Source organism: Podarcis erhardii, assembly GCF_964252035.2.
Source record: "Podarcis erhardii genome assembly, chromosome: 6".
Taxonomy (NCBI): domain Eukaryota; kingdom Metazoa; phylum Chordata; class Lepidosauria; order Squamata; family Lacertidae; genus Podarcis; species Podarcis erhardii.
Window position 1 is genome coordinate 74,941,019 of NC_138510.1, and position 23,570 is coordinate 74,964,588.

General features: G+C 43.1%; 2 protein-coding genes and 1 long non-coding RNA gene across 3 annotated transcripts in view; 1 reads left to right on the forward strand and 2 right to left on the reverse strand.

The window, feature by feature from the left end:
* PLPPR5 (phospholipid phosphatase related 5) overlaps window positions 1-23,570 on the forward strand; it is a 93,786-nt gene that overhangs the window by 17,926 nt on the left and 52,290 nt on the right. The window contains exon 2 of the mRNA XM_081866127.1: window positions 23,287-23,419. Within this exon, the coding sequence (XP_081722253.1) occupies window positions 23,287-23,419 (133 nt within the window). The remainder of the gene's footprint in view (window positions 1-23,286; window positions 23,420-23,570) is intronic.
* LOC309344236 (uncharacterized protein) overlaps window positions 1-23,570 on the reverse strand; it is a gene marked incomplete at its 3' end in the record, with an annotated part of 133,235 nt that overhangs the window by 3,089 nt on the left and 106,576 nt on the right. The window contains exon 2 of the mRNA XM_081866485.1: window positions 3,371-4,798. Within this exon, the coding sequence (XP_081722611.1) occupies window positions 3,371-4,597 (1,227 nt within the window). The 5' untranslated portion in view covers window positions 4,598-4,798. The remainder of the gene's footprint in view (window positions 1-3,370; window positions 4,799-23,570) is intronic.
* The window catches only part of LOC309344035, a 28,769-nt gene continuing 26,896 nt past the window's right edge, over window positions 21,698-23,570 (reverse strand). Inside the window, exon 3 of the long non-coding RNA XR_014157565.1 lies at window positions 21,698-22,258. This is a non-coding gene — a long non-coding RNA (uncharacterized lncRNA). The remainder of the gene's footprint in view (window positions 22,259-23,570) is intronic.

A 23,570-nucleotide genomic window follows, 5' to 3' on the forward strand; every position in this document is an offset into this window, starting at 1 on the left:
GTTTGCTTGCTTTTTTAAAAAAACCAAACAGATTGGTGACATGAGGTGTTAATACTAAGTTAGGGTTGCCATACGTCTGACGCGGATGGCGCTGTGGGTTAAACCACAGAGCCTAGGACTTGCTGATCAGAAAGTTGGCGGTTCAAATCCCCGCAACGGGGTGAGCTCCCATTGCTCGGTCCCTGCTCCTGCCAACCAGCAGTTCGAAAGCACATCAAGTGCAAGTAGATAAATAGGTACCACTCCAGCGGGAAGGTAAACGGCGTTTCTGTGTGCTGCTTTGGTTCACCAGAAGTGGCTTAGTCATGCTGGCCACATGATCCGGAAGCTGTACGCCAGCTCCCTCGGCCAGTAAAGCAAGATGAGTGCCGCAACCCCAGAGTCGGTCACGACTGGACCTAGTGGTCAGGGGTCCCTTTACCTTTACCTTTAACCGGTAATTGGCTGTCGGAAATAGTGTCCGGGCAGAAATTGCTTTAATGTCTTGGAAAATCTGTATGTATGCCATGTCAGCAGTGTCGTTTGCAGAAGAAGCTTAACAACTTTGGGCAAAACTAAAATATGGCAACCCTATACTAAGTGCACTGAAATTTCAAAAGCAACAAATAAGTGATCTGCAAAATCTGTGTGGATGCCAAAGCTGTATTAAAAATCAACTAACAAAAAGCTGATTGTATCTTCAAAAAGGCAGAAGGTGCCTTGAAGGAAATGTCGCACAATGCATTTCCAGGAAGCCTGGAATTTTATGCTACCCTAATAGTTCCATCAGCTTCCTTCATGGAGAAAAAAGAAAGAAAAAAATCACTAATCGAACTACTACGGCAATGGAAGCATAGTGCTGTTTTGTCTGTAGCATGACACCTACAAGAACCTATTTTAAAATAAAGCCCTTTGTTGTCATTGTCGAACATTGTCTATAAAGCACTTTTGCTCGTCAGTATTATTATACTAAGCATTAACTCTACACATTGTTATGTGTTGGTTCAAAAGAAAAACACTAAAAATAACATGGTTGTTAAATCACATGGAAGAAAGAAACACCCTCTTCCCTGTTTTCAAAAGGCATATTTGGAAAGATGATACTGGCAGGAAAAAAATGAGTTGCAAAAGGCAGGTTTACAAGCATATTATGCAAAAACTTTGCAGACATTTTTGGAAATAATTCACATTGACATTTAGGTGGCCATCTAGAGGCAAGTCTGTTGACAGTTTGATGAAATAGAAGCATGGGAAGAGATAAATGATCAAAGGCAGCAGTCAGAAGTGTCAGAGTAGATGTCACCTAAGATGGATATTATATAATGTACGAGGAACCTACAACAAAACGTTGCTGGCAATGGTGTTCTCACCTCCTAATTGCTCAGGGTGCCTGCCTGCCAGCCATGCTCTCCTCCCGCCTTCCATTCCACACCCAAACTTCTCTGTTTTGCTTTTCTGATAGCCAACCTCCCATGCAGCAGCGTTTGACAAGGTGGGTGCCCCTCTGCTTACCTGAGCTCCCATCAAGGTTGTTGCTGTGACATACCAGAAGGGTGAGAAGGAGGCAAAGTTGGTGTGGTGCAATTGCATTGGCAGGAGAGCTGGACTCTACCAGTGCATTTGCATTTCGCTGCTGCCTCGCCCCTCCTTCTTGCCCTCCCAGTATGCCCTAGGGAAACATTGATAGGTGGTCAGGTAAGCAGCTCTGCTATGTCAACCACTAACTATTTCCATGACTATTTCCTCAGTGGGCTATACTTTGGAGTTTTCGCTCCCTTGGATATTCTATCAAAAGGTTTTGTTTTGTTTTGTATTCCTGAACACTTAGTGGTTCACCAGATACTCCAGTCTTGTTTCTCAGTGGCTCTGTTTTGGCTATATAGTGTTACCTCGTGTTACATATGCTTCAGGTTACAGACTCCGCCAACCCAGAAATAGTACCTTGGGTTAAGAACTTTGCTTCAGGATGAGAACAGAAATTGTGCTCCGGGAGCGCGGCAGCAGCAAGAGGCCCCATTAGCTAAAGTGGTGCTTCAGGTTAAGAACAGTTTCAGGTTAAGAACGGACCTCCGGAACGAATTAAGTACTTAACCTGAGGTACCACTGTAATCTTGTTGGCACTGTAATCCTGTTGGCCACACTCATTATTCAAAAAAAGTGACCAAACATTTGTATAGCGCTTTTAGGTTTTCAAAGCGCTCCACATTCATTATCTATTTGTGAAGATTACAACAACATTGTAAGGCAACCCTGCATTATCATCCCCCACATTGGGGGGCGGGGGGAGCAGCTTGCCAAAGGCTACTGTCAGGAGGAGGTTAGCAATAAAACAACCAGTGTCAGTGAAGTTAACTCTTTATTCAAAGATGCCCAAACAGTGCAGGCCTAGCAATCACATCATCTCTTCCCTGTAGGTATTGCCCCAATGAGGCGGTTGTGAGGACTGAAGGTCAGTGCCTTCCACTGCTCTCTTGAGGCTCCTCCCCCAGTTTCTTCCCCAGCTTCTTTGTCTTGTCTCTCTTTGCCCCCCCCCATTCCTCTCCATGTTATGAGAGACCAGGAGCAAGGGGAGCTGGTCGCAACAGGAAGGGGAGACCCCCTGGCTTCTTCGACAACCTGCTTCATCTCTGCCTCTTGGTCCCACTCCTCTCCAGCCTCTGCTTCTGCCACTGATTCTGAACTTCTCTCTGCTATGGCCTCTTCCTGCTCACTAAACCTTGTTGCCTCTTCAGCTTCCTCTACCTCCTCCTCCTCCCAGTCTGCTCCCTCTTCTCCCTCTTCTCCCTCTGACCACTCATCGTCATTCCACCACCAATCTCTGGGCTCTGAGCCTTCCTCCCTTGGGGGTTCTCCAGTTGATTCTTCCTCTGCATCCAGCCAGTCCATGACAGCTACCTACCGACAGCTACCTACCGACTGAGATGTTCAAGAGGCTTTACTGAAATATCAACAATAAACCAAACATCTGATCCATATATATATATATATATATATATATATATGCAGGTTTTGGTGTCCTCGGGTGTCTTCCCGTGTAAAAGTTGGGGTGTCTAGGCGACGTTTCGACGAGGTCTCACTCGTCATCTTCAGGCTGGTGCTTTCGGCTTCTTGTTACTGGAACAGAGCAGGATCTCAGTGTTTGAGTTCCTATAAATACTGTAGAGGGGGTGTGGTGTATAGCCTCCAATGTTCTGGGCAGAGAGGAAGTTCCCAGGCTAGTGTGCCTTTTCTTCTTTTGTTCCTTAATTACTTGAGAGATATCTTGAGTGATTTCTTGAGTGATATCCTGAGTACCACTTAGGTGGGTCATTAGGTGTGGATTAGTTGCTAAAGTCTTTGTGTCTTGACCTCTTGAACTTTGTGAAGAGTTTTCATGAGAAGATGGCTGTACTGTACTTAGTTGTGCTCTGGCTTGGCTTCGTGTATAGGGGCGAGCTGTGGTTTTGTGGCTTGTGTCAGCCAGATCTGTGTAGGGATTGCAGGGGGGTGCAGCATCCGGAGGTGCCACCATGGATTGGCTACTGGATGGTGTCTGTAATTCATCTGTGGAGAGGGTCTGGGTTTGGGTCTGGTGTGGTTGATTGGTGTTGGCGTTCTGTGTGCCTCTGGATCTGGTGTCAGTTTTTGTGGGGAGGGCTAATTTCCAGATGTCTGGCAAGCGGGATGTGTCGTCACGCTTGTTCATGTTGTGAGGGTGTTTCTCTATCTCGATGGCTTCCATGATTATTCTCTTGTGGTGATGTTCCGTGTTAAAGAGCAATTTGGAATCTGCAAAATTAATTTCGTGTCCTGTTTCTTTCATGTGTTGGAAAAGAGAGGAAGTTTTTTCTTCTTTTTTGACGGCATTCTTGTGTTCTGCGATACGTGCATTTATTCGTCTGTTTGTTTGTCCAATGTACGTGGCTGGGCAGACTTTGCAGGGTATTTCATAGATCCCTTGGTTTTCCAACTGGATTTTATCCTTGGGGTTTCTGAGGATATTGGCTATTTTTTGGTTGGTGCAAAAGGCTGTTTTGATATTGTGTTTATGGAGGATTTTGCTAATTTTATCTGTAGTGCCCTTGATATAAGGAAGGAGGGCCATGCCATTGTTTTCTTCTGTGTCTTGGTTTTTGGGGGGTGTTTCCTTTTGGATTAGCTTCGTAATCCTGTTTTGCTGGTATCCATTGGCAATTAACACGTTTGAGAGATTCTGTAACTCAGTTGTCAAGTGGTCTTTGTCAGCCAGGCGTTTGGTTCTGGAGATGAGAGTCTTGGCTACGGAGTTTATTTGTGCAGGGTGGTGGTGTGATTGTGCATGTAAGTAGCGGTTGGTGTGTGTTTTTTTCCGGTAGATAGTGTGTCCTAGGGAGCCATCAGGTTTTTTGTAGATTAGGACGTCAAGGAAGGGAAGTTGGTTGTTGGCTTCTATTTCCATAGTGAATTGTATTTTGGGGTGTAAGTTGTTGAGATGTGTGAGGAAGCTATCCAGTTTTTCCTTCCCGTGTGGCCAAATTACAAAGGTGTCGTCAACATATCTGAGCCAAAGTTTGGGTTTGTGTTCTGACTTGTCTAAAGCATTGGTTTCAAAGTGTTCCATGTACAGGTTTGCGATGACCGGTGAGAGGGGTGATCCCATAGGTGCTCCTTCTATCTGTTTGTATCTTTGTCCATTGTGGATGAAGTACGTGTTGGTTAGGCAGTGGTTGGTCAGGTCCAAGATGTATTCGGGGGGATTGTATTTGTTTTGAATAGCTGTCAAGGCTTCATTAATGGGCACTTGTGTGAAGAGAGATACAACATCGAAGCTCACAAGTAGGTCATTAGGATGTAGGTTTTGCTTCTTTATTGTTTCTATGAACTGGCTGGCTGACAAAGACCACTTGACAACTGAGTTACAGAATCTCTCAAACGTGTTAATTGCCAATGGATACCAGCAAAACAGGATTACGAAGCTAATCCAAAAGGAAACACCCCCCAAAAACCAAGACACAGAAGAAAACAATGGCATGGCCCTCCTTCCTTATATCAAGGGCACTACAGATAAAATTAGCAAAATCCTCCATAAACACAATATCAAAACAGCCTTTTGCACCAACCAAAAAATAGCCAATATCCTCAGAAACCCCAAGGATAAAATCCAGTTGGAAAACCAAGGGATCTATGAAATACCCTGCAAAGTCTGCCCAGCCACGTACATTGGACAAACAAACAGACGAATAAATGCACGTATCGCAGAACACAAGAATGCCGTCAAAAAAGAAGAAAAAACTTCCTCTCTTTTCCAACACATGAAAGAAACAGGACACGAAATTAATTTTGCAGATTCCAAATTGCTCTTTAACACGGAACATCACCACAAGAGAATAATCATGGAAGCCATCGAGATAGAGAAACACCCTCACAACATGAACAAGCGTGACGACACATCCCGCTTGCCAGACATCTGGAAATTAGCCCTCCCCACAAAAACTGACACCAGATCCAGAGGCACACAGAACGCCAACACCAATCAACCACACCAGACCCAAACCCAGACCCTCTCCACAGATGAATTACAGACACCATCCAGTAGCCAATCCATGGTGGCACCTCCGGATGCTGCACCCCCCCTGCAATCCCTACACAGATCTGGCTGACACAAGCCACAAAACCACAGCTCGCCCCTATACACGAAGCCAAGCCAGAGCACAACTAAGTACAGTACAGCCATCTTCTCATGAAAACTCTTCACAAAGTTCAAGAGGTCAAGACACAAAGACTTTAGCAACTAATCCACACCTAATGACCCACCTAAGTGGTACTCAGGATATCACTCAAGAAATCACTCAAGATATCTCTCAAGTAATTAAGGAACAAAAGAAGAAAAGGCACACTAGCCTGGGAACTTCCTCTCTGCCCAGAACATTGGAGGCTATACACCACACCCCCTCTACAGTATTTATAGGAACTCAAACACTGAGATCCTGCTCTGTTCCAGTAACAAGAAGCCGAAAGCACCAGCCTGAAGATGACGAGTGAGACCTCGTCGAAACGTCGCCTAGACACCCCAACTTTTACACGGGAAGACACCCGAGGACACCAAAACCTGCATATATATATATATATATATAATGTTTTAATAGTTGATGTTTCACTAAGATTCATCCATATTCCCTATTTTTAAAAATTTCCAATAGAGTGGAGCATTTGTGGCTTCCAGTTATAGCTGTTGGTATAATGGTTGCAGTGAAGCAACCATTTTAAAATTGCTGTTATATTTGAATTTCAAAGGAAGTTAGTATTGAATACCCATCTGGCATATATTTGTTCTATCCTGCATTGTGCAAACACCTGACCATAGGCTGTTGAGTCTCCAAAATTTCACATCTGGTTGCTGCAATATCATGCTTGGATTCATTTCTTACTCACCTATTAGGGTTTTTCATGCCCAGTGCTACAGGATGGCTTTAAATTCATCAGGCTGAGTAGGGAAGGGAGCATGGAGCAAGAGTGTCCTGGGAGAATATTGGAGATGCTGTACCTTAAGCGATGTACTCACACATGGATGGCCTGAAGATCTTAATGTGCTTTATTGCTGCTTGTTTGCACAAGAGGCAGAGGTTTAGGAAAGGACAGATTGTTGTTGTTCTAGGTTCACATCTTCTTTTTTGCCATTTGATGAGTGAAGGTATTCTTGTGTATGTATCAATGGAAAGGTGAGATATTTATTCATAAACGGCCTCCACAGAAGTACATAATTTTGTTTTGCCTTTACCTGGGCAAACGACACAGAGCCAGGTATGAGCATTCAGTGCTGTTCATCTGAGAATGTGCTTATATAAGGCTAAAAAATCCACCCGTTTCTTCTTTTAAAAAGTACCCAAGTGCAAACGCTGAACATCCTCTTCAACAATGGTCACCTGAAAGAAGAGGCTTGCTATGTATCATAGCAATTCCTACAACCTCCAGTCCTAGTTTGCATTTCAGCTGCCAGTTGATTACCAATAGCTGTTTAATCCACTTCAACAAGGTATACACCTAGAATTGCTGTGGATTCAATTCAAGTTTCGTACAACAGTAATTGTATTAACAAACAAACACTTCTTCTAATAGCACATAAATATAGTCTAAGGTAAGCAATAGTGGCACTTAAACATTTCTTACAAAATCTAGATCTTAAGATTTCAGTAGTTCTAAATAGGAGAGCATTTTTCTAAGTTTCCAGCTCTTGTAAGATATCACCAATCAAGTGATGAAAACAGGCTGGTATGTTCAAACTTCAGAGTGTATACAGTTTCTGAGAATCTTATCATGTGAAGATAGTAAGTCACTACCCCATAAATTAGGGGCACAATTGAAACTACCTTACTGTTTCTTATCATTCCCACAACTTGAACATATACAAATTACTCACCTTAAAAATTCCTCAACAACACATATAATTCTTCTGAATAAGACAAATTCTAAATTTATTTTTGACAAGTTTTCAATAGTGCATTTTTTGGCTGTTCTTATGACATCAGTATATTCAGCTTATCATGAGCCAGTGTGGTGTAGTGGTTAAGAGCAGTAGACTCGTAATCTGGGGAACCGGGTTCGCGTCTCCGCTCCTCCACATGCAGCTGCTGAGTGACCTTGAGCTAGTCACACTTCTTTGAAGTATCTCAGCCCCAATCACTTCACAGAGTGTTTGTTGTGGGGGAGGAAGGGAAAGGAGAATGGTAGCTGCTTTGAGACTCCTTCGGGTAGTGATAAAGCGGGATATCAAATCCAAAATTTATTGCTCATTGATTGATAAAGCATAACTTTAAGTACCATTGTGAACTTGAATAATAGGTCGAGCATCCCTTAAACTTCATATAACCTTTACACTCCAACAGTGGGGAGGAAGTCAATGTAGGGTTAAGCAGATTGCTCTATCAGCACAACCATGTCTCTTTTCCTGGTGGAACAATTTGTCCCTCCTCTCCCCACATGCTGTTCTGGGATTCTCTTGACCTATGTGTGTGTGGGGGGGGGGATATGGGAGGAGAGGAGAGGGAAAGCCCTCTTGCTCTAGTGGAAGTACTTGCGTGAGCTTCTGCTGCTGGAACCAAAAAACCGAATCTTAGTTTTATTCTCCAGCATTCTTCCTCCATATATTAAACCATTCTGGCTTGTGAACGAAGTTGATATAATTCATTATGAGCTTGCTTTGAGTCTATGTCCTTCCTTAGTATAATTATCGCTTTCACTTAATTACCTCTTAACATTTTTAATTATTTCTCAGGACCCATTCCCATTTTGCAATGGCTTGCTTTTGTTCAATATATTCTGCTCCTTATTTGGAGAAGTCATTCTTAGCAATTCCAGCAGAGCTAAAGCAGATGAACTGCTGGGGGCATGGCATATAGGTTGTGCGGTTGACCTAAAAGTGCTATGTGACTGGATATGTAACAGCACAGTATGTGTGTTGCACATGCAAGCTTCTGAACATGCACTCTATTCTTTGTCAGGAGCTCGTCCTACACTCGAGTAGGACCTTGGCAGAGACACATGCCCGACTAGCATGTTCTCGCCCTCCTGGTTGATCGTTCGGGAGCTTCAAAAGCTTTCTTCAGCCTGAACATCACAGTGACCGATGCCAACAGACATCGGCACACTTAGGGATCCGCAGAGTTTATGCAGTTTGCGTAACAGACCTCAGCAACTCAGCATTTTGGCTAATCTACTTTATTTACATATAAACACACATGGAGCACTGCAACATAGCTCCCTCTCTCTCTAGCATCAGATAGCAAAGAGAAAGAACAAAGGACAATAGTCCCACTTCACGGAACACAGTAACACAAACATCCTGTCTCCGTCACTTCCCACTCTGTGGAGTCAAAACATATACCGTCATGTGATAGACAAAAATCCAATGACTGCAAACATGGAGCAGGAATTCTAACATCCTTCCCCCTTTTTAATGTGAAGTGGGACATGTGAGTGTAGGGATATGCTGAAGTATGCTCTTTAGCATGCAGCATGTTCACCAGAAATGGACTTGGATCCTGAGTTGCCCTTCTGTGAATGGAAATAACTCTGATCCAGTAGATGCTAATAGTGGAAGAAAGGTAGGCAAAGAGATTTCCACCAATTCTCCCTGAAGCCCCCAGTGCCATCTCCTACACTTTTCTGGAGTATCCTCCAACCCCCAGAGCATTATTTTGTTGGCTGGTACAGAGGACTATAGGAGGAAGTGGTGGAAACCAGCTCCTTTTGCTAGCAGGGATATCTCATGAGATTGCTCTCTTTTGGCCCAAATTTACATTTCATATCTTCTGTAGAGTGTGTTACATGTGTTGGTTTGGCTTGAGGATGGAAACTCCTCCTGAATGAATGCATGAAATCATGATGAATAATTTCTAAGGCTTTTAATTTAGATTTGTTATCATGAATCAGTAATTGTTTTTTTAAAATAATAATAAGATTATGAATCATCTTAAAAGGAGCCTCTTTTGTTTTGGTGTGCTTGCAGTTATTTCTGAAGTTCATGCAAATCTGCATACCAGCCCTTTTTTCAGGGGGATACATTCCACCAAGAGGCTTGGAGTGGAGCACAGAATGGGAATGAATGGGATGGAGAAGGGAAGATAGATAGAGAGCAGGCAGAAGAGGAGAGAAAGGGAGCTGTCAATCCATCTGCTGTATTCCACTTTGTGTGTCAGTCCTCCCTCTCTCGTGTGTGTATCTTTGTGTATGTTTGTCTGCACATGCTTGAAAGAGTGGCCAACCCACAACGTAAATTTGGGCCAAAAGAGAGCCATCTAATTTAGCACATTCCATTTTACTCATAGGATCGAGGCCATGGTGTGTGGTGATGCGTCAAATTTTTCTTCCAATTTCTTAACGCTCATGCATTCACAGCATTGGCTATCTAGGCTTGAGGAGAAAACCTCTTTCATGGGGAATGAAAGGGCATACTCAGACGATGTATAAAATATTAGAACAAAAAAAGCTTTTAGCTCTACTGTGTCACAAAACATGCCACTTTATACCACAGATTGTTTTTCAAAAGGCTGGGGGACTGAATAATAGATCTTGTCACTTGGTGTTGTGTGAAATGCTCTCATATAGATCTCCACCTGAAACTCCCAGTTAAAAATATCTGATTAATATGTTCTTTCCAGCCAGCCAGTCAATCTTTATTTATGGCTTTTGCCAAATAATCCTTTCAGCTACAAACTGCAATTTAGTCTTTCCTACTTACCTGTGGTAAGTAGCAGTTTTCCCCTGGGGACTGGAATAGAGACAGGTTCCACCATTACTCCCTTTTGTCAACTGATAAGACTGCATCTATCTCAGCTGTGCCTGCTGTCCTCATTGTTTAAATCCAGGGCTGGCATTGTGAATTGCCACACACTTTTAATATTTGTGATCTGTGTTGGCTGCCTCCTTCTGCCCTGATGTCATGGACAGGTTGGGCACAGAGGAATGGTGGGAGGAATCTGCTGGGGAACCCCCAAGTGAAGAAGGCTCAGAGACCAGGTATTGGTGGTGGGAGAATGAAGAGGGAGAAGACTGGGAAGAGGAGGTACAGTGGTGCCTCGGGTTACATACACTTCGGGTTACATACACTTCAGGTTACACACTCTGCTAACCCAGAAATAGTGCTTCAGGTTAAGCACTTTGCTTCAGGATGAGAACAGAAATCATGCTCCGGCGGCGCAGCAGCAGCAGGAGGCCCCATTAGCTAAATTGGTGCTTCGGGTTAAGAATTGGTGTTTCAGGTTAAGTACAGACCTCCGGAAGGAATTAAGCACTTAACCTGAGGTACCACTGTATTGGAAGCTGAAGACGTAACAGGTCTGTGGCAGAGTCCAGAATCAGAGACAGAAGCTGAAGCAGGAGAGTAGGGGGCCAACAGGGAGAGATGAGTCAGGCTGGTGAAGAGTCATAGGTGTCTCCCCCTCCTGCTGTGACAAGTTCCCATCCCCGCTGGTCTCCCAGAACCAGGAGAGGCATGAAGAGGGTGAGGAGAAGTTGGCTGCACACAGATGCAGTCTCCAGTTGCTTGGAGAAAACCATGGAGATGAGGGGACTTAGGCAGCTTTGGGGAGGCATGGACCTCCAGTCTCAGCAACTGCTTCATGGGCACAAGACCTACTGGAGATGAGTTGTCACAAGAACTCCCAATATCAAGGGTTCTATATTATGCCCTCCCAAATACAGAGAATCCCTGAATTCTCAGTTGCTTTACCCAGGGAATGATCAAGGTTAAATCACCCCACACTCGGTCATGTTGCCCCACTCCCATCTGTTAAACAGCTGATGCAGGTTCCCAGGATTGTGGAGAAAATTGGATTTCTTGCAGGCTGTGAGGGAAGAACGGAGAAGCTGTGTAGAGGAGAGATGAGATGATCACCCCCTCCAGTTGCTACTTAAAAGTCTGAATTTGTGTAAAATGAATCATTTTTACCATTACATGAAGCACAAAAGTCAAGGAAAACAAACCATTATAAACAAAGCAAAAGAAGAAAGTTGACCCTTGTTGTGGATGTAAAAATGAAAAACAAGGATATAATAAGAATAATAAAAGCCCATGCACTAAAACAAAACCTGTACAATACAGAAACTTCAGTTGGCTAAATCCGTGAACTGTAAGAATATAATAATGAAGGGCAGGATTTACCGAACCAGCCCCATAAGGACATTCCCCCCTCTCCTCCCTCACGTACCCCCAGGCCCCAAAATTGGCTGGAGAGGGGAATGGGGGAATCCTAGAGCAGTTTGTGTGTGAGGAGGAGGGGGATAGTTCCACCTGATGAGCTGCAATGCTTCCAAGGTGGAACAATTGTATGACATTGTATCCTCAACATGTATATAAGCATAGGTAAAGGTAAAGGACCCCTGGACGGTTAAGTCCAGTCAAAGGCAACGATGGGGTTACAGCACTCATCTCGCTTTTCAGGCCGAGGGAGCCAGCGTTTGTCCGCAGACAGCTTTCCGGGTCATGTGGCCAGCATGACTGAACCGCTTCTGGCGCAATGGGACACCGTGACGAGTGCCAGAGCTGTTTACCTTCCTGCTGCAGTGGTACTTATTTATCTACTTGCACTGGTGTGCTTTCAAACTGCTTGGTTGGCAGGAGCTGGGGCAGAGCAACAGGAGTTCACCACCGCTGAGCAGATTTGAACCGCTGACCTTCCCTCACAGTAATGTGAGTAAGAAGGAATACAGGAGAGTACATTAAATGCTCTCATTATTATTCAGTGGAGTTGTGTGAATACCTGGAATGCCAGATACATTTCAGCTTCGTCAGCCTTTCTCAGTAGTCTGCATTCTTACTCCAGTTCCTATGTTGTACGTATCCAAAATTAAAACATTTCCTTAAAAAATAAATAAATAAATGAACAGATTGACCACATAACTTCCATTCCTATGACTTAAAATGATCTTATGCTCATCAAATACTTCAAAATCACCCTTGCTTATTGCCAGGTGAATGGTCAATCTCTTCAAATTGCAATAATGAGCAGAATGGCCTGTTAAGAATAACATATTAAAATGACATTTTAAACCCCCTCAAACTTCCTCATTGCAGCATGCCCAGGGGGGTCCCTGGCAGTTCCTCCCTCCCTGTGAAACCAGCCCTGATTTTTACCATTTACCTCACAATGTCCATAAAGGGAAAAATGGGCCGTTTTATGCACCAACGGTAATGTTACCATAGTAAATTAAGCTGACATGTGACCCACATTTTGCCCTAATATAGCTAGCTGCATTATACCTTTTAATGTGTATCACAGGTCAATTGGTAAATAATATGCCATGCACAAGCCCCATATCCAAATATCAATAACAAGCTGGAGGTGGTGTGTAATATTTTACGCACAGAAATCAGCCATTGAATTCCTAATTCCATTTATTTGTTTCAGTCTTTTTCTGCCACCGTTCAGAGAAAGGCCTCACCATCAGAATCACCGAAACAATTTAGGAATAGAAACCAGCACGTGAAACTTTAAACCAAGCAGCAGCACAAAAAGGTCCAGATACTGTAAAAGAAATTAAACAATTTAACATGATTTGAAGCAGAGAAGCGGCGACAATTTCAGATCACAATCACAAAGGCAACATTAAATTTACGTGTGGTATCAAATTTGTTTCTTAATGTTCAGTTCCAGTGTCAATCTCATTATTTATTCTAATCAGCAAGATATCCAGCTGAATTAACAAGGAAATTGTTTTCCTTTCCCTTCAAAATGGCTGGTTATTTTTCCCAATAGTGGGGAGAAAAAACACCACACTGCTTATAAGGGAATTAAGCAGGGCATTCTGTGTCTATTAAACAAACAAGGAGCAATGGCAACAAGGATATACAACAAAAATGGCCCCAGGGGAAGGCTCAGCGTAATGAACTAGAAATTGCTACTGATAGTTCTTTTGCTACTGCTCTTCCTGTCAGCGGTCTCACCTCACAAGCCAATATCAGTTTACAGAAAAGTGCAGTTCTCATTTACAAAACCTCAAAGGACCACAGTTTACACTGTTGGATTTTTCTTTAGAGCAATTGCCAGCATGCAAAGTAGATTTCCCCGAGGCGGCAACAGTTGCTAAGGATTCACAAATGTCACTTTTGGTGAGTCCAGGGGCAGGTCTTCAAGATACACCTACCTGCTATGAATCCGCACAACAGCAACAAGCTTGCATTGACTTTTCCTTTGTGGTGTTTAACAGGGATAGGGATTAAGGCACCAGCTATGTATGGGGAGGCGGGTGGCGCTGTGGGTTAAACCACAGAGCCTAGGACTTGCCGATCAGAAGGTTGGCGGTTTGAATCCCCGCGACGGAGTGAGCTCCCGTTGTTTGGTCCCTGCTCCTGCCAACCTAGCAGTTTGAAAGCATGTCAAAGTGCAAGTTGATATATAGGTACTGCTCTGGCAGGAAGGTAAAAGGCGTTTCCGTGCGCTGCTCTGGTTCGCCAGAAGTGGCTTAGTTATGCTGGCCACATGACCCAGAAGCTGTACGCCGGCTCCCTCGGCCAATAAAGCGAGATGAGTGCCGCAATCCCAGAGTCGGCCAGGACTGGACCTAATGGTCAGGGGTCCCTTTACCTTTTTATGTGTGTTGTAGGGGTTAGACTGCTGGATCAGGAATCTGGGAGACCAGGGTTCAAATCCCTACTTGTCCATGAAGTACTATAATAAAAAAATTCCTTCCAGTAGCACCTTAAAGACCAACTGAGTTAGTTCTAGGTATGAGCTTTCGTGTGCATGCACACTTCTGCACACGAAAGCTCATACCTAGAACTAACTCAGTTGGTCTTTAAGGTGCTACTGGAAGGAATTTTTTTATTTTGTTTTGACCATGGCAGACCAACACGGCTACCTATCTGTAACATGAAGTACTATGGCACATGTTACTGCAGCACTGGTGGGCAGTAAGGAAATTTTACCGTCAAGCAAGATGCATTAGTGGGCAGTAGGTATAAAAAGGTTGACTACCCCTGCCATAGAGCATAAGGTCAAAGAAATCTAAGAGGTTACCTGCATGGTTAACAAGGGGTACAGGTGGCACTGTGGTCTAAACCACTGAGTCTCTTGGGCTTGCCAATCAGAAGGTTGGTAGTTTGAGTCTGCACAACAGGGTGAGCTCCCATTGTTCTGTTCCAGCTCCTGCCAACCTACCAGTTCGAAAGCACACCAGCACGAGTAGATAAATAGGGAAGGTAAATGGCGTTTCCGTGCACTCTGACACTCATCACAGTGATGCATTGTGTCAAAAGCGGTTTACTCATGCTGGCCACATGACCTGGAAAGCTGTCTGTGGACAAATGCCAGCTCCCTCGGCCTGAAAAGCGAGATGAGTGCCGCACCCCTTTGACTGGACTTAACCGTCCAGGGGTCCTTTACCTTTTACTTTTAACAAGCAGAGTCAAGAAAGCTAGAAAAGTCAGGGAAGCTACTTTGAAATCTTGTTCAAAGTAAAACTTGAAGACAACATAATTTCTTGTAGACCTTTCAGTAATGCAAGCAAATAAACATTGAGAAGCATATTGATAAAATCCTTTCATAAAACAATAATAATTTATTTAAATACACGAGATAGAAGAGACAGTCACAGGGCTAGGAAGATTGCAAGATGACATTGTAAAAGGATTACTGAAGAAGGGTAGTAAAATTGCAGAGAAAAATGAATTCTTTACATCCACCAGCAGAAGATGTTAGACTGGTACTCACACCTGAATCACGTTTTTTTTCAGGAAAGGCATTTGAAGAACGAAGTCAAATGGAGGTGATAAGAGATGAAGTGCCAAGACTAACTGACAAATTAAAAATTAACAAGTCACTAGGCCTGGATGGAATATATCTAAGAGCTTCTGAAGAACTCGAGTGTGAAATTGTCGCTCTAGCAAAAATAGGGAACCTGTCACTAAATTGGTCTCCTTACCAGAGGACTGGACGGTAGCAAGGGTAATATGAATTTTTAAAAAGGTATTCAGATGAAACTCAGAAATTACAGGCCCATTAGCCTGACTTCTGACACTGCTAAGTTGTTGGAAAGCATTATTGAAGCTAAATTGTTCAACGTGCAGAAAAAACAAGTATTGATGTGGAAGAGTCAGCATGACTTCTGCAAATGAAAGTCTGGTCTCACCAGTTCTTTAAGAATGTCAAAAAGAATGGTAGACATTATAAGCTTAGATGCAAAAGCTTTTGACAAAAAGTTTAGCAGTCGTTGGATAAAAAGGCAAGCCTTCTTGTGGATTGATCATTAGTTAAATAATATTAAGAAGAGGGCAGAAATAAAGATAATTTTTTACAATGGAATGAAATAAGCAGTGGGCTTCCCTAATAATCTATACTGTATATACAGTCAGAATTTAAGTCTTGACCAATCTTTTGATGCTTGGGGTTTTATTTTTGCTGTAATGTGTGGCTTGACAATCACTCATAAAAACTATTTGCAAGAAACCTGAATGTGAACCCTAGAGAGAAATAACATTCAATGCTTTGTTACTCAAATGATTGTGCAAGATCAAAGAATTGTTTACTCCATTGGGGTTTGCATATACAGTGGGTTTTTGAGCCTCAGAATATGATATTTCTAAACTAAAGCACACAAGCCTTTAGCAGAAAAGAAAGTCAAATTCGTATTTGCAGATTTGAATATTGAGATGCATACTTAGCAGGAAAAAAGTATTAAAAAATCACAAATTGTCCTTCACTGCCTGTACTTGGATTTACATTTAATAAATCCACAAAGAGCTTAGAGATTGCTGCCTTATACACTCTACTGTTTTGTGTCACTTAGCTCTCAGATTAGGTTTTACTTAGCCTGTTTAAAACATGGGGTAAAAAATTAATAATTTTGAAAATAAAGAATAGTGGTTTGACACAACTAAATATTCAAAACAGGTACTGCCCTTCAATATTATGCATAGTTCAGTTGAAACTTCAAAGGCAGTCTCAAGTGCAAAAAAGAAGCAGGTGAAGATTTTCCTGATGTGAAATGTAATTGACTTGGGGGAGAGGTTCCCCTATTTAATTCTGGTGTGTTGAGACCTTCTGTGGCATTCTGCAGGACACAGGGTAGCCACTGACATGAGTCTTCCACCAAGTCTTTCTTCCCCAGTTAACTTCCAGTAAAAGAAACAAATAACATCATGCAATGAGGGTAAATGTTTATCTGGTCTGATCTCCAGTTTATTGGCTCTTGCCTGAATATGATACCCTGGACACAATAATGCTACACAGGACACAGGTTGGTTTGTTTTTAAACCCAAGATGTGGGAAGGCTGATTGGTGGCAGCAATGCACCTCAGATCATGTTTACTTAGGCTGCTGTTATAAAAGGCATATAGGAAGTTTCCTTAGACTGAGTCAAACCAATAGCTTAGTGTTGTCTGCACTGATTGGAAGTGGCTCTACAAAGTTTCAGGCAGGAGAATTTCCCAGACTTACCTGGAGATCCCGGGGATTGTACCTGGGAGCGAATCTTTGGCATGCACAGCAGATCCTGTACTACTGAGCTGTAGCTCAGGAACAGTAACAAAGCTGGCAAATCCATAGATTGTGTGGGTCTAATGATTTGGCCACTGGAATCTATGCTCAAAGTAGAATTGTTTTGTTTTTAATGGGTGTCTTGATTATAGGGTGTCTTGACTTTAAGAACTGCCACAGGGTACAAAATCCCTTCAAAAGAACACACACACACACACACACACAAACATGAGTATGATTCCACCCCCTTGGTAAGTGGTAAGAGAATTGTGGTTGGAGCAGACTGCTGAGCAGAGTTGTAAACTTCCCAATACTCTCCATTTTCAAAGAATGATAAATTGCCTTTCTAAAAATGAACTACTTGCTAAATGTGAAATAAAGCAGTTCAGCTATATTGAGCCATATATGTTCAATATGTATCATCTGTTCAGCAGCACATTGCAATTATTGGAGGAAATCCTGTCTCGTAAAGATGTCAGATGTGGCGTCCCTTTTAGACCTCAGAATTTATTGCCCTGAGTACAAGAATATTAGGTCTATTCTTGGATATTTAATGAGAACATCAGTCATACCTTGAGGCCATATGATATTTCACCTTCATCCTGCAATTTCCAAGTTTTAAAATTCAATGCGTTTGGTCTCTTCCAGTAGGTTGAGTGCAGGGATAAGACAATGTGATTTATTCTTGGTGATGTTGGACCCAACTCCCAATGGCACCAGAAAGCTTGGTGAGGGACGGCAAGAGTCTTAAGGGGGGTGGAAGGTGACTAGCCTTGTTTTAACACCATAAACTACTTCTTTTAACTCAGCAGTCTGCTTGTAACATGGCAAAATAAGGGTTTTTCGCATTGGTACACAAGGCAGCTACAAAGAAGTTGCAGGATAAACCCAGTGTCAAGACTGGGTTAGAAGACTGAATGCAGTGACAGAAACAGGACTCATGGTTACAAGGGCAAAAGCCAAAAATGGAGTAGTGATAGAATCAGGAATAAAAAATATGCAGGCCAGGATACAGTCATACCTCAAGTTGAATGTGCTTCGGGTTGAGCGCATTCGAGTTGCGCTCCGCAGCAACCCGGAAGTAACAGAGCGTGTTACTTCCTGGTTTCGCTGCTTGCACATGCACAGACACTCAAAATTACATTATGCGCATGCGTGGAAGTGGTGAAACGCGACCCGCACACGAGCAGACACGTTGTCGCATCTTGTGTTCCATTCGGGATGCGAACGGGGCTCCAGAATGGACCCCATTCCTATCCCAAGATACCACTGTACTTTCTGCCTTTGGCTATTGGAAGTGGAAAGCTTGCCAAGACCAACCTTGGATGACCCAGCAAAACAAACAGGAGTGGAGGAAGACGGCGGTGGGGGCATTCCGCCCCAGGTGTCACCACTGAGGGGGGTGACAAAATGCCGGGCGGCACTCACCATGGGGCTTGCAGTGCGCCCGAGCCATGCGTCTCTCCTGGGAGTGACACAGTGGCTTGGGCTCCTGCAGGCTCCGTGCTGCCCTAAACTGCCCGCCCACTGTCTCCACCTCAGCTGTAGGGCGGCGGAGTGGAAGGAGGCAGGCAGACTCCTCCAAGACCCCACGGAACGTCCTGCCCTGGCTTGCCCCACCCTGTGGGCAGCTGGCCCCACCCCCGCAGGCAGTTGCCCCTGCCTCTGGGCAAAGGACACACACACCGCCCCAGGCGCCTGATCGGCTTGCTCCACCGCTGAACACAAATAATATATTTTTTTTCTGTGTGTTGGTTTGGCTTGAGGATGGAAACTCCTCCTGAATGAATGCATGAAATCATGATGAATAATTTCCAAGGCTTTTAATTTAGATTTGATATAATGAATCAGTAATTATTTTATAAATAATATTATGAATCATGTTAAAAGGTAGCCTTTTTTTTGGTGTGCTTGCAGTTATTTCTGAAGTTCATGCAAATCTGCATACCAGGCCTTTTTTCCAGGGAGAACTCACAGGAACTCAGTCCTGGCACCTCTCTGCTGGGCTTCAGCCCCTCTCAGGTGGGTGTCATTGCCATTCTAAGAGAATGAGGGAGGTGTTCATGGTGAGTTCCGGCACCTGTTTTTTCTAGGGAAATAGCACTGCTGTGTAACATTAGGCTAATAGTTCACCTCTGAAACCAGAGGAGGGGTGGCTAACCTGCAAGTTGTATACGTTCCACCAAGAGGCTTGGAGTGGGCCACAGAATGAGAGTGAATGGGATGGGGAAGGGAAGATAGATAGAGAGCAGGCAGAAGAGGAGAGAAAGGGAGCTGTCAACCCATCTACTATATTCCACTTTGTGTGTCAGTCCTCCCTCTCTCGTGTCTGTGTCTTTGTGTATGTGTATCTGCACATGCTTGAAAGAGCGGCCAACCCACAATGCAAATTTGGGCCAAAAGAGAGCAATATAATTTAGCACGTTGCATTTTACTTGTACTTAGTAAACACATTAGGTGGAATTCAATGTAGCGCTCTTCAATAATTCTAGCTTGTCAGATGGAATGATGCCCCCACCCCCCTGCATGCTGCTCCGGCAGTTTTTCTGAACCCCAGAGCCAATTTTGTGTGTCTGAGAGGGTAAAAGGGTGGGGAGGGGGACACAAGCAGTTGTCTTTGGACAAAGCTTCCACTGATGGGACTGGTTAGATGAAGCCTGCCCATTGAAACTTCCATACTTTCTGAATCTACTTTACTTTGGCAACCTGAATTTTCTGGTATGTGCTTGATACCTTCAGAATAGTAACGGTTTGGAAAGATCCTTTGATTTTAGTCTGTTTCCTGCCATTCTGTAATTTTGAAATAAACCCTATTGTTTTCAGTGGGGCTTACTTCCCGATTAATGTGCTGCAACCTGAATACTTTATGCTTTTAAATTTGTTAGAAAAAAACCCTTTAAAACACCCACTTTGAGAGTCTTTGACTGAGAAGCAGAATAAAAGTGTTTTATTAAATTTATAAAATGAAATCTGCATCAGATTGGCATTTTCTTTCATCAGCTTAAACAAGCATCAGAGACTTGACACAATCCTATGAGTTTCTTCATTCGGATATCACTGAACAAATGATTGTCATGAGAACACTGAAACTAAATGCTCATTTTATGGGGAAAGAGAAGGCTAATGAGAAATAATGCAGCTAAGATTTGGATCATTAGGTGCAGGTGTCAGCAGGTGCCTCAAAATTAGAAATAATCTGGGAGGGGAGAAGGAGGGGAGAATCTAAACATTGGTCTAACAGCGATTGAGAAGAATGTAGGCAGAAATCTACCGAATTACTTTTACGAGGTTAATAAATAAAATTTGCAAGACAGCTTGTAATTGGCAGTAAAGGAGATTCCAGAATAGAACACGAAACATTGCTTGACCTTCCCAGTGGGAGGAGTGATAACAGAATCATAAATAGCAGCTAATGCTGGAATACAGTTCAAAGTGTGGGCCATGTACTTGTATTGAATGAACTGGATGTAAATCCAAAAGCACGACAGTATCAAAAGAGTAGAAAAGCCTACATCTCTATCCAAGCATGGACCTAAATCAACTGTTGCATCCAAGGTGTAAAAAAAACCCCTCAGCATTTTGAAAAGGCATCTGTTGTGATAGGATTTGTGTGGGGAACCTTTGGTTGCTGAAATACAGCTCCCATCATCCCTGGCCATGCTTGCTGGGACTGATGGGAGGTGTAGTTCATCATTGTCTGGAGGTCCAAGGGTTTCCCACCTCTGTATTAGTAGGGTGACAGGGCACTTTAATATTGCGGAAACCTAAATTTGTACTCTGCCCTCGAATCTGGTGTGCAAAGCAGCGTGGCAGGAATCCAGAAAACTGATAATAAAGTTTAGTTGTGCCTCACGACTAAATTTTGTTGGTGGGATCCAAGTCCAGAACTGCAGATCAAGGCCAGATATAATCTCCTGAGACAGAACCCATGACATGATCAACAGTCTAAAGATTTGGCAACCAAGCCAGAACCAGGACAATCATCAGATGAGGCCCATTCCAGCTTTCTAGGATGGTCCATTATGCAGGAAAGCAAATTCTATCAGTAAGGCAAACAACTCTGGTGAGGGAAGCAGGGCTCTGAGAATCAGGGAAGAATGGTGAGTCAGACAAGAGCAACCAAGAGGCCTTAACTGACCTTAAAAGCCCTGTACGGCTCAGGATCGCAATAACTTTCAGATTTCCTCTCCTAATATGAGCCTACCTGGACCCTTCATCTGAGGCTCTCCTCTGGGTGTTCCCTCAGAAGGAGGTTCAGAAGGTGGCTTCTCCACTAGTGGAATGCTCTCCCCAATGAGGGCACCATCCTTGACATCTTTTGTGCACCAGCTGAGAGCCTATCTCTTCTCACAGGTGTTTGACAGATCATGATCAATGTTCTGCTCTTTGCTTGATAACTGCTTGCTGATGCTGAAGTTCTGGTCTTCAAGCAGCTCCAGGAGATGTTCCTCATCCTCCTCTGGCTCCAGCTTTCCAGCAGTAAATCCAGCACCTTCATGGCTAGTCCAGCTCTGTTGACCTCACCGCAGAAGCTCCTTATGCCTCACAGTACAGCTCTTAGCATCACCTTGCCACTGCCAGCCCTTGACTCAGGAACCATACTCCAAAAAATGCTCAAAAACTCAAAAAAATAGCTGGGTCCATAACCTGATGGACAGCGTCTTGCAATCAATCAATCAATCAATCACTCAATAAACAAACAAACAAACAAACAAACAAACAAACAAACACCATGCAGAGTCAAAGGTCCAAAAGGGAAAAAAAAACTTTTACTAAAAGGCAACGGCTTGTTACAAAAAACTTCAGAAAAAACGTCAGACACATGAGGTACAAACGAAAGTAAGAGAGAGTGAGAGAGCAGCTTGCTGAGCGCAGGAACTTATCTCTCCTGACTCAGATAGTCAAAACAATATTTGCCTCAGAAATGAACCTTATAGAATCTTCCAGAATCTTCCTGCACTTTCCAGTTTCTGCCCTCAAAGACTTTAGTCATGAGAAGTTTATGGGTCACTGTAGATGGTTTTACTGCAATGGCTTCTCTTTGTTTCTATGTAAATTCTTTTGGCTGTTAATTTTTGTAAGCTGCTTTGTAGTGAGCAAATAATTAAGTAAAAAATAATAATAATGAGCCCCATTCCCCAAGAGTTTGAGTCCTGAGGTAAAACTGGCTGGAGTTTGCCCAGGGAATACTGCTGTCAAATTTCCTCAGGCATGAACAGCAAATTGGAGCAGATTCTTCTGAACTTGCACCCGCTGCCTTGGCCATTTATCTGCTTCTGGACTCAGTTAAAGTTGCACTGGAAATGAAGTGTCTACATACGGTGCCAAATCCATTGTGTTCTTTACAGTTGCTGTGGGGAGATGGGAGGAGAACAAGATTACCTCTGAAATACACATGCTGTCAAGGCTTTCACTCAACACTTGCATGAACAACACTTAAAATGCTGTTTTAGGATTGGATATAAAGAGCTCTCTTTGTTGTTGTCATTGTTCTGATTAATTCACATTCAAGGTGAAATTCATATTTACTCAAGGACTGAAGGCAAAGGATATCACAGATGATATGTGAGAGACGAAGCCCTGAATTTCCTGTTTATAAGGATTGTAGGACTGGTGTGTGTTTGTGTGGTCCATAAGAATCCAGAATTAATTTACTTCCAAGACTTCTAAAATTGTATGCTAAAACTGCCTGGCTTCTTTAACCAGAATATAAAAAACCTGCACTGAAGAAATTCCAAGCTATCACCCATCATTTCTTCTGATCCCCGTTTCTACCTCACAGGTTGCACCTGAAAATATTTGTCTTAAATGCTCAATAAAAATCTAGAAAGAGGAATTAAAAAAAACAACATGATAGCATAATAATTATAATACGTAATCATAGTAATCATAGAAAGCTTTAAATAAATGAGTAGCATAAAGTTTATTTCATAGTGGAATACAAGGTTCATATTTATACAAATCATATCAAATAATCATGAATGTTGCCAAATAAACTCATATTTAGTAGCAGTCTGTCCACCATGAGTTTTTTTGGGTCATATAAATCAGAAGCAAAGTCTGCCTGTAGAGAAGGGCAGGTCATTGGTTTAATACCAGGCCAGTCACTGAAGACAAAACTGAGCTGGGAACAATATCTTCACTTAGTATAATGCAGTTTCCTATGTTCCATGATGGTTAGGGCTGGTGGGCACCAGGTTGACTATCCCTGCTCTGGCACAATAAGGGAACAGATGACAATCTACAGCCTCCCTCCTCCCCCAACATCAGTATACTCAGCACCTCACTCGGTTAGACACTGGCTTCTTTAGGGACTGTTTGCTCACGCTTTTAAGCATATTTACTGAAATCCTTTTCTTCTTTGTTCTCCCCCTTCAAGATCATTGTTGGAGAAACAGCAGTGTTTTGCTTACAGATGGCCACACGGGATTTTGAAAACCAAGAAAAAACAATATTAACCGGAGACTGTTGCTATATAAACCCACTGGTGCGCAGGACTGTCAGATTTCTTGGTAAGACTATTATGCATTCTTTCCAGATCTTCATGTGTCACACAGGCTGTCCACCTGTCAATCATCCACTTTTGTTTCAAAGCATGCGCCCTGACACAGCACTTGCAAAGCCCTGATGACCAGTGGATTCTCAATGCTTGCAAAGTACTGT